Consider the following 11,485-nt stretch of genomic DNA (forward strand, 5'->3'; position numbering starts at 1 on the left):
TCTACGTTTTCAGTTTTGATTTCAATTACAATACAGACTACAAAGTGCACAGTGCTCACTTTATATTTTTATTACAAATATATGCACTGTAAAAATGATAAAAGAAATAGTATTTTTCAATTCACCTCACAGAAGTACTGAAGTGCAATCTCTTTATTGTGAAAGTGTAACGTACAAATGCAGATTTGTTTTGGTTACATAACTGCACTCAAAAACAAAACTGTGTAAAACTTTAGAGCCTGCAGGTCCACTCAGTCCTACTTCTTATTCTGCCAGTCGCTAAGACAAACAAGTTTGTTTACATTGACAGGAGATACTGCTGCCTGCTTCTTATTTACATCACCTGAACGTGAGAACAGGCGTTTGCATGGTACTTTTGTAGCTGGCATTGCAAGGTATTTATGTGCCAGATGCGCTAAAGATTCTTATGTCCCTTCATGCTTCGGCCACCATTCCAGAGGACATGCTTCTATACTCGTTAAAATAATGTGTCAATTAAATTTGTGACTGTACTCTTCGGGGGGGAGAATTGTATGTCTCCTGCTCTGTTTTATCTGCATTCTGAATATATTTCATGTTATAGCAGTTTCGGATGATGATGTAGCACATGTAGGTTTAAAAACACTTTCACAGCAGATTTGACAAAATGCAAAGAAAATACCCATGTGAGATTTCTAAAAATAGCTACAGCACTTGACCCAACCTTTAAGAATCTGAAGTGCTGTCCAAAATCTGAGGGGGACAAGGTGTGGAGCATGCTTTTAGAAGTGTTAAAAGAGCAACACTCTGATGCGGGAACTACAGAACCCAACCCACCAAAAAAGAAAATCCACCTTCTGCTGGTCGCATCTGACTCAGATGATGAAAATGAACATGCGTCAGTCCCCACTGCTTTGGATCATTATCAAGCAGAACTCATCAGCATGGAAGCATGTCCTCTGGAATGATGGTTGAAGCATGAAGGGACATATGAATCTTTAGCACATCTGGCATGTTAATACCTTGCAACGCTATCTACAACAGTGCTATGCAAATGCCTGTTCTCACTTTCAGGCGACATTGTTAATAAGAAGTAGGCAGCAGTATCTCCTGTCAATGTAAACAAACTTGTTTGTCTTAGCGATTGGCAGAATAAGAAGTAGGACTGAGTGGACTTGCAGGCTCTAAAGTTTTACACTGTTTTGTTTTCGAGTGCAGTATTTTGTATCTAATTTTACATTTGTAAGTTCAACTTTCATGATAAAGAGATTGTAATACAGTACTTATATGAGATGAATTGAAAAATACAATTTCTTTTATGGTGAAAATATTTGTAATAAAAAATAAATATAAAATGAGCACTGTACACTTTGTATTCTGTGTTGTAATTGAAAATAATATATTTGAAAATGTAGTAGTATCCAAAATATTTAAAATAAATGGTATTCTATTTAACAGCACGATTAATTGCGTGATTAATAGTGATTAATAACATGATTAATTGCGATTAATTTTTTAATCGCTTGACAGCAATATGTATTGCAATCTTGTGAGGAGAGATTACTATGGCTTTACGCAAGGCTGTATAGGAGATTTGTAATGACTCGATTACTATCTATGTCTGTTAATAGAAAGTAAATAGTTCTTAATGTATACCTTTTCCACAAGGGGAAAATTCTGGTGTCCCTATATTTTAGGGTTCTTCACTTTCCTCAGATTTTCTAGTAGATTCCTAACCTTTCATAAGCCATCTCTCCCTCCTATCATGATTGCACATCACTGTGACCACAAAAGGAATTGTTTTTGGGAGAGTATTTTAATGTATCTTAATTGTCTTGTAAAACATTTTTGAAGCCGGAAATTAGAAGAACCCAGTACTATTTGACTAGCCAGCTCTTTGTGAACCATGGCTTGGGAATCTCTGTACAAATTAAAATATTTTCTGTAGGTTTGCTCATCCCACAAAGATTTCATTATACACTTACATTTTGTATTAATACCATTGATTCCAATAGGTGACACTCTCCCCTCTGAGTTACTAAAGAACAAATTCTCTAGTGCAGTGGCTTTAAACCTTTTTTCATTTCAGATCCCTAAAAAATTTCAGATGGACCCCTTTGGAAATCTTAGACATAGTCTGCAGACCTCCAGGGTCCATGGACGCCCAGGTTGAAAACCACTGTTCTGTAGTAACAACCACCTTTTGTGAGCCCCTTAGACATAGTCTGTGGATCCCAAGGGATCCATGGACTACAGGTTAAGAACCATTACTCTAGCATATTGGTAAAGGACATGGTGTTGCAGAAGGAGCTGTATTTCACGTGAAACTTAAAGCAGGTTTTTATGTCTCTCACACACTATCTGGAGTGGCTTACAACTGTGAGTGTTTATATCCGGGCAGACCATCAGAAAACAAGACCTGTAGTCTCTGAAGAATGAAAACACCAACTGAATATAATTTATTTAAAAAGTCTAATTTCAGTAACTCTCCCTTTATACAATATCTTAATTATCTTGGAACTTTTTCTAGAATAGTTTAGCAGTTAGTGTATAGAGCATATTGAAAGTGAATGTAGAAAATTAAAATTCTGCTAATTAAAAACTAAATGACATCAAAACATTTGGGGAGACAAGGTAAGTACGGGTAATATCTTTTATTGGGCCCAACTTCAGTTGTTCCAGGAAGAGAGATTACCCTCACCTGCCTTGTCTCCCTAAGTGAGCTTTATGGACGCCATGTATCTGAGTCCGGAGGCAGTTTTTAGCAGTGTCGATTGACCTGCATGTGTGTAGTGCATCTCCTCATGCTCCCAGCCAAAAGTATAAGAGCTAGTGTCAGTCAGCACCTCTCCAGTTCCCTCTTACTGCCACATGCTTGAGTTGGAACCCCCTGTTCCTTTGCAATCTTAGTTTTCTAAGACAGTGACTCACCTCTGCTTCATTATAAACAGTGGTACATAGTTGGTGAGGTTTTTTTTTAAGTGTTAATATAGCTAAGTAAGTATAATTAATGTAGTCCTTCTTTTCCCATTTGGTGACTGTATTTCCCCCGCCCCCACCCCCCTCCCCCCACGCACATTCACTCTCTCTCTTTCTCTGGCATGTGACCTGACAACAGCAGCCTGGTACCGCTTCCTATGGGGCCCACCATATCTGAGAGACCTTTCCCTTTGGCCATACTGGGGACCCTGGGATCCCTACCACAGACACCAGTCACTATCTCAGGCAACCTACCGACCATCCCCTATACATTCACCCATGCTGTCGGTATACAAAAAAGAGGAAGACATCGAACTGGTTCTGACAGCATCCTTCTCACTGGATGTGGCGATCATCCCCCTCGCACACTCTCCATCAGATGGCCACTGTCAGTACCAGGACTTGCTACAGAGGGTAGCAGCAGACCTGGGCATCCCCTTGGAGGAGGTTCAGGACTCATGACATCAACTCCTGGACAGCCTCCAATCCCAGGAGCCATCTAGGGTGGCCTTACCCATCAACGAGCACATCTTCCAAGTGTCATGAGCAGTGTGGCATACCACTACATCGTGTCCCCACACATCAGCGTGTGGAGAGGAGCTATTTTGTGCCTTTTAAAGGAGTGGATTTTCTTTTCTCCCATCTACCCCTAGGTCCCTGGTTGTCCAAGAGGATGCAGAACAGGCAAAGCAGCAACCACAAAAGTCTGCTTCTCCAGACAAGGCAGCTTAGAGACTGGACCTGCTGGGCAGGAAGGTCGTTCTTCTGTGGGGTTGCAATTCTGCATCACCAACTAACAGGTTGTGCTAGCCAAATATGACTTGAACAACTGCAACAGGCTAGCAGAGTTGAAGGCCAAGCTGCCACCAGAGTATCAGCAACAATTCCAGGTGTTCCTAGATGAATGGGGACTGGTTGCCAAGGTGGGCCTTCAGGTAGCAGTGGATGCGGCCGACACATCCTTCCGCTCTCTTGCAACCAGGGTCATTACGCAAAGAGACTTGTGGCTACAGTCATCGGGCTTCCCCAGGGAAAACCTCCTATTTGGAGAGAACAATATGTCCCATGATAATATGGATGAAGACCGACACTTGCTGAAGGATTCCAGAGTCACACTACAGTCACTTGGTGTATATACCTTGGCCCCAAGATGCAGGCAGCAGAAACAACCATACTGCCCATGTCCACATATGCCCTACCCAGCCTTATACCAGCTCCAGCAGAAGCCCCCACATCAGTGACACCAATCACAATGGGCTTGCTTCCTCACCTTTGCCACAGTAGCCTTCTCAGCCCGCTCCAGCAGCAGCAGACCAAATCAGTATTCACCTGCAGGTCGAGACCTGCCAGTCTCCATCAATGCCACCTGTGGCACCCCGTATCATCTTTGGGGGCCATCTTGCCCATTTTGTCCACAATTGGATAAGATCACCACGGATCCAGTTGGGTACTGGAGATCATCCACCATGGATACTCCATCGAGTTCTTCTCACTCACGCTGCACTGCCCCTTCCCCTGACCAGACTCCCCTGCGGACTCATCCTATCAACTGATCCTCTAACAAAAAGCAGACAACCTGCTCTTTAAGGGGTGGGGGGCAAGAAAGACTGTCCTGTCTCGTTACCAGGAGCAAGGCTTCCACTCACCTTACTTCCTCATCCTGAAGAGGGGCAGAGGGCACTGCCTTATTTTCAATCTTCAGGTGTCGAACATGTTTATACAAAAGTCCAAATTCCATATGGTCAGGCTGGCATCTATTATCCCCTCACTACCCCGGAAAGCCTGATTCACAGCTCTGGACATGAAAGACACTTACTTCCACATCGACATTCACCCAGCCCATCATAAGTTCCTTCATTTTCAGGTAGGGCTCCAATACTACCAATTTCATGTCCTCTGATTCGGCATAGCGACAGCACCATGAGTATTCACATAAGTCTTCGGCCCAGATGCCCCACCTCAGCTACTTGGTATTCCTTTATCTCAATGACTGGCTTCTAGTGGCGCTATGATGACAGGAAGCAATCTCTGTGATCCTCTGTCTTCTCGGTCTCCTGGCACCTCTAAGTATCTGTGTCAATGAGGAAACATCAGTGTTGATACCTACAAAGACTATATACTTCATTAGGGTGCAACTCGACTCCATCATAGCATGGGCTTTTCTCCCAACAGATCGCTTTGTAGCACTGACAGTTCTCACCATGGATGTGTGTCACAGACCACTCGCCACGGTCTGCAGTTCTCTCTCCGTGTTTGGACATATGGTAGCCTGCACCTACATGACACTGCACACACATCTTCATTTGTGTTTTCTTCAAGTTCGGCTCCTCTCCGTCCACAGACCCAGCAGAGACCATAGAGACTCCGAGGTCATTGTACCCAGGAATGTGCTGTCCTTCCTCACGTGGTGGTGGTCTGATTCCTCCAAAATAATGATTGGCACTGCCTTTGCCCCTCCCACACCACAGGCCACCATCACAACAGATGCCTCTCTCGTGGGCTGGGGGCGGGGCCCATTTAGGCCACCACAGAGCTCAGGAAGTGTGGGCACCACAGGAAGCCAGGATGCATATAAATGTGCTAAAACTGCAGGCAGTCCATTTAGCATGCCAGGTTTTCCTCCTGCTCATTCAGTCCCTCCACATTCAACTGCTCTCTCGCAACATTGCAGCAGTAGTATACATCAACAAGCAGGATGGGACCAGGTCTTCCTCCCTCTCCTCCGAGTCAGTCCAGCTGTGGAACTGGTGCATCAGGAACCATGTGGTGCTTTAAACTGCCTGTCTACTGGCATCCAAAATTCCCTGGCCGACACTCAGCAGGACTCCCTGCCTCAATCACAACTGGGAGCTATATGACAACACGCTCCTCTACCTCTTTATGAAGTGGGGCACACACCTTCCCCTCATCCCCCGCTACTGATGGGACCATTGCTACTCACAGGAACAGAAAGCTTGCCCCTCTATTGCTCAAGAGGAGCACTGGAAGGGCATTCCTCCTTCCCTGGACATGCAACCTTCACTATGCCTTTCCCCCATTCCCTTCCGGCTGCAGGTGCTGTGCAAGACTCATTGAAACAGAGCCATTATCATACTCATAGCCCCCTTCTGGCTCCATCAGTTCTGGTTCATGGACCTCCTCAGATTCTCCGCCCACACACGACTCCACCTGCACATGTTCCTGAATCTGCTAACACAGGATTGGGAGAGGCTCCATCATCCCAATCCAGGCCCTCTTCACCTCACAGCCTGGCATTTGGATGGGACTCAAAGGTAGGCCATCAATACTCTACCTCCGTTTGGCACATCCTTACCCACAACAGGAGATAATCCACCAGATCCTGCTACCAAGCTAAATAGAGACACTTTTTGGCATGGGCCCACCGTCACCACTACTCACTGAGCATGGTGTCTCTTCCAGCGATCCTCGACTGTCTCCTTGCCATTAAGATGTCGGTCCTGGCCCTCAGTTCTATTCAAGGGCACATGCAGCACTCAATGCCTTTCTCCCTCCCATGGACAGCATCTCGGTGTTTACGCACCCACCACTGTCTGCTTCGTGAAAGCTTTACTAATGCCCTTCCACCAGTACTGAAGCCCATGAGCCTTTGAGCCACTAACAATATGCTCCCTCTCCCACCTCTTATTGAAAATGACTTCCTTAGTAGCCACTGCCTGAGCCAGACAAGTCCGTGAACTTGTGGTCATGATGGCAGAGCCTCCCCACATGATATTCCACAAGGACAAGCTGTCCTTATGGCTGCACTCTAAATTCCTCCCAAAAGTGGTGCCTGAGTTCCACCTCAATCAGTCCATCCACCTGCCAGTTTTCTGCCCCAAACCACATACCTTCTCCACTGACAGAGCCTTGCACCCCCTTGACATCTGTCATGCACTGGCATTCTACCTCCATAGGTGCCCCCTTTTGCACATTACCAAAAGTGTGGCCATGGCTGAATGGTCTATAAGTCAAGCCCTCTCATCCCAACTCATCTTCGAATGGGTCTTGGGGTGCATCCATGAATGCTACAACCAATCCAACATACCCAAGCACAAGTTGCCACATCAGTCTCATTGGTGGACATGTCCTGGCAACACTTCTGCCACGCAGCAATGTGACGCACCATTTACATGTTCACAACACACTATGCCAATGCAAAAGCAGCAGCGACAGATGCCACTGTGGGTCAGGCCGAACTGTAGATTTCACCTCCATTGGAATCCTTGCACCCGCCACTGCGCTGGTCACTGTTTGCAAATCATCTATGTGTGGAATACACATAGGGACCATCACTCGAAGAAGAGGAGGAGGTTACTTACCTGTAACTGGAGGCTCTTTGAGATGTGTGGTCCCTATCTGTTGTCCAGAAGCATTCCTTAGCAGCTAGGTACCACACATCTTGAAGAAGCTCCAATCTGTATTCCAGTACCCACCCTCCATCTCCTCTGCTTCTGACTGGATTCCATTATGGTAAGACAGACTGGGGTGGCGTTGACCCACGCTACCTCTTATACTCTCGGCTGGGAGAATGAGGAGATGCACTATACACATGCAGGTTAACGGACGCTGCTAAGAAATGCTTCCGGATCAAGTATGTGGTGTGCTTGCGCACACTCACGTGGAAAACAGATAGGGACCACACTTCTCAAAGAATCTTTAGTTACAGGTAAGTAACTTCCTCTTTTCCTTCATCTTAAACTATTATGTAGTATTGCTGTGCATTGTTAAACAACTGCCATGTTCCTAACAGGAACTTTACCTTGATAGGTGTGTGATTTCCTGCAAATTTTGGTAAATTTGAAAAGTGCTTTGAGATTCTTAGTCATAAGTTGTATATTGATATAGTCACTCGTTTCCTAAAATGAATACAGAAACCAGTCCAATGTTCTGTGGCTTCATATTTGAAATAGGATCGTTCATTGTGTATATATATTAGTCAAGACATTGGTTTCAACAATAGAACCTCAGAGTTACGAACACCTCAGGAATAAAGATTGGTTGTAACTCCGAACAAACATTATGGTTGTTCTTTCAAAAGTTTACAGCTGAACATTGACTTAATACGCTTTGAAAATTTACAATGCAAAAGAAAATGCTGCTTTTAACCATTTTAATTTTAATGCAAGAAGCACAGAAAGTTTCCTTACTTGGTCAAATCTTTTTTAAACTTTCCCTTTTTTTAGTAGTTTACGTTTAACAATGTACTATAGAGTGTGTGTGTGTGTGTTTCTGCCTAATTGCATACTTCCGGTTCCAAATGGGGTCTCTGACTGACTGGTCAATTCATAACTCTGAGGCTCTGCTGTACTTTCTGTTGTATGTAAGGAATGTTATATCTAAAAATAAAGCTGCCTTAATGATCAGTTATATGGATACATGGTAATCCTTTTCTCCTCTTTTAGGTCGCTTAGGCCAAATAGGTTTGAAGGAAGGATTTTTTTCTGCTGTGAAAAATATCAGTTCTATTATTGGACACTTTATACAGCACGCAAAAGAAGAAGGTAATGTTTCTGTAGAAAACTGTTACTGCAGATTCTTAAATCAAGGGTTTTTTTTGCTAGTTTGTTCATGAGGGGTGGGAGCTATGAATTCAGTCCTTCAAACACTTCTCTGTGTACGTGGATAGTCCCATTGAGGTAGGAAACTAATCACATGAGGAAAGTTACTCACTTTTGTAAAGGTTTGCAGGATGATGCCATGTAATTGCTTTCCCACTCAGTACCTGGTTTAGCCTTATGTAGATCAGTTAGCAATACAAAATGGCTTCTAAATATGCCTGGCAGACAAGGAATTGATTTTATTCAGTTGTTTGTCCTGAGGAGCTATAACTGAACAAGTATTTGACCGATTTTATTTAGAATAGTGCTATATAGGCCTCAGTTCCTGGATTCCTGGCTCCTGCAATAACTGTCTGGAAGTCCTTCTATCACTCTTCCATTATGTATCTGACTCATTTATGAGTGACATTCACTTTGGAGGTAGACATAACCATCCTAAAGGTATGAGATCCCTTGGTATAGGAAATAAATGTCTCCCTTATAGTCAAAGTGGAAATAGAGTAATTATACTTGTAGGTCTGGATTTTCAAAGGGGACTAAGAAAACAAGTGTTTAACTCCCTTAGGTGCTCCTTTGAAAGTCCTAGCCACATTGAATTCAGGAGTTTATGTAAAACATTGGAAAATATTTTTTTCTAATGAGAAATCAGATGTCATGGATTTTAAACTGCACACAGTGTGAAGGTATCTTTGGAATACAGCAAATATATTAATCCTATTTTTGAAGTAACACTTGTACTTCTTTTCATAGGCTGCCTTTTAATTTTTTTTCCTCATAGATGCTTTTAATTTTAATTCTTGACCAGTAATAGTCTTCTGAGATCAGGTTAATTGATGAAAATTATATTATGTGTAAGATATCTTCTTAAATACTGATTTTTTTTTTTCCCTGTAGATTTCCTTCATGATTACTAACTTACCAAATCTTTGCAGATATGCCTTGGGGAGTGCAGTTGGCAGCAGTGTATGCACTCTGTGACTTGGGTCCAAGCAATCCATTAGAAGTTGTTGAGGCCATCCAAGCTTGGAGAATGACGACTAGTAACAGCATCCCATCTGCAGTCACAAGTGGCATATCTGAAGTCAGCTGTCTGTGCACAGTAGAATTACACTAAGATGAGGGAAGGTAGCCTCATCTACAGAAAAAGTGCCTTTTATTAGATAAAAACTAGATGATGCCTTTTAGGATGAAAGTTACAAACAGTACAAAGAGAAAAAACCAGGAAAAGAGCCATGTGCTTTCCTTTTGGGGAAGGTAGGAAGCTTATGCATCCATAGTTTATGTAGGTGTTTTCTGGTCAGACAGGTTTAAAACAAAATAGGCTCTGAAGTATTTTGTTTGTCCTCTGCTGCAGAAATACATGAAATCATAGTGTGTGTGTTCTGGTGTAACTTATGAGTGCTATTGGCTGTTTAAATCAGAAAAATCTCTTCCTTATGAACGTGGAAAGGATCTGTCTTGATAGGCCTTCGACTGGTTGAACCTCAGGCTACCAAAGCTCTTGTCTTTTTGGTGGACTACTTGCTATAGCAGAAGACTGGGAAACGGTTTATAAATTAAACTATTCATCTACATCATATCTTATGTGGAAGATGGCCTCTCAGCAGTAAAAACTGAAAAGATTTGTTGGACCCGATCCAACTTTACTTAGTCTCATTAACTTAATGAAACTACTTATCAGACAATTATATGTACAGTAGAAAAGATTCAGAGATAACAAATCTCTGTAAGTTTGTATATATGGTATATGCCTATAATGTGTTTCACATTTGATGTTGTTCCACTTTGGGAATTTTAGTGTGTGTATATAGAAAACTGGTTTAAAAACACATTGTTTAAACTTCTTATATAGTTTTCACTTGTACACAGCATTTTTTAAAATTGTCTCTAAATGTTTTTATAATAAAAAACAAAAGTGAACCATTCATATGTCTGTAGTGGTCATTTAAATACTTCAACCTCAGTTGGTAACTAATTTAAAAAAAAAGTAGTTGAGATAAATTTCCAAAATAGTTACTGTATTTGGAAAAATTGCCCAATAAGTTTGTTTAGTAACTCTTGATTGCCATGGGAAAACTAAGTTATTAGTGTTTCCATTTTGCTTTTATCCATATGAAGTGCAGAGTTAACAGGCTGCTTTCCTATCAACCTTAAAATAAAATTTCTTAGTTATAAGTTACTTTCTTTTACTTGACTGTTGTACACCAGACATAACCATTTCAACATTGTTAAAAAAACCTGTACTTTAGCCTACACTGGCAAGGCAAAACATGTTAAAAATCTTAATGGCGTAGTGTCTAAAACGAGTTCTGCTAATAACTCTCATGGAGCCATGCAACTTTCATATAAAGGAACTCCTTTTGTAATCTTACTCTCTTGTTGATACTCCTTTTCTAAAGATATTTAAATGTAAATTAAGATGGATTCATTTAGTTTTGTATCAGTCTTTTTCTAAAACAACTAATTCTTATGAGTAGAAATGAGAAATCCTGGTCATTTTTGGACCAGAATGTCTAAAGTGGAAGACTGCCACTAGAGGGCACTCCAGTGCAGAGTTAACAGTAAAATTAGTTAAAACAGGGTTTTGTTCAAGAAATGTAAAACTGATACTGAATACTGGCTTGCTGATGTGGCTCCTGGACATCAAGATTTGTCCTTTTGTATCTATAACCATATGGTAAAAACACATGATTTGGACAATTGTAATACTTAAAGCCAACACTTTTGCAAGTTATTGACCATAATGGGAGTGGAGGGGGGTGGGGGGGAATATAAACCACCCACTTGGACCTAAACAGTTGAGGCATATTAGTGGAATAGTGTGGTACTAGGACTGCTAATGTCTGTGCTTGTTAAATAGTGGGTGAGAGAGAAACACGAACAGTCATTTTTAGTTGCATCAATCAGAGCATTAAATTGCTTTAATGTACACATTTTCTTCCATATCCAAGCTGTATATTCCATGTTTG

The 11,485-nt window shown here is 42.0% G+C and overlaps 1 protein-coding gene across 2 annotated transcripts in view; it reads left to right on the top strand.

Moving 5' to 3' along the window:
- Positions 1 to 10,441, top strand: part of ICE1 (interactor of little elongation complex ELL subunit 1) — a 66,950-nt gene extending 56,509 nt beyond the window's left edge. For both annotated transcript variants that reach the window (XM_050938123.1, XM_050938124.1), the window contains 2 exons: positions 8,361 to 8,459; positions 9,449 to 10,441. In XM_050938123.1, coding sequence (XP_050794080.1) covers positions 8,361 to 8,459; positions 9,449 to 9,630 — 281 coding nt within the window. In that variant the 3' untranslated portion in view covers positions 9,631 to 10,441. The remainder of the gene's footprint in view (positions 1 to 8,360; positions 8,460 to 9,448) is intronic.
- The last annotated feature ends 1,044 nt before the right edge of the window (positions 10,442 to 11,485 follow it).

This window comes from Gopherus flavomarginatus, chromosome 2 (genome assembly GCF_025201925.1).
Source record: "Gopherus flavomarginatus isolate rGopFla2 chromosome 2, rGopFla2.mat.asm, whole genome shotgun sequence".
Taxonomy (NCBI): Eukaryota; Metazoa; Chordata; order Testudines; family Testudinidae; genus Gopherus; species Gopherus flavomarginatus.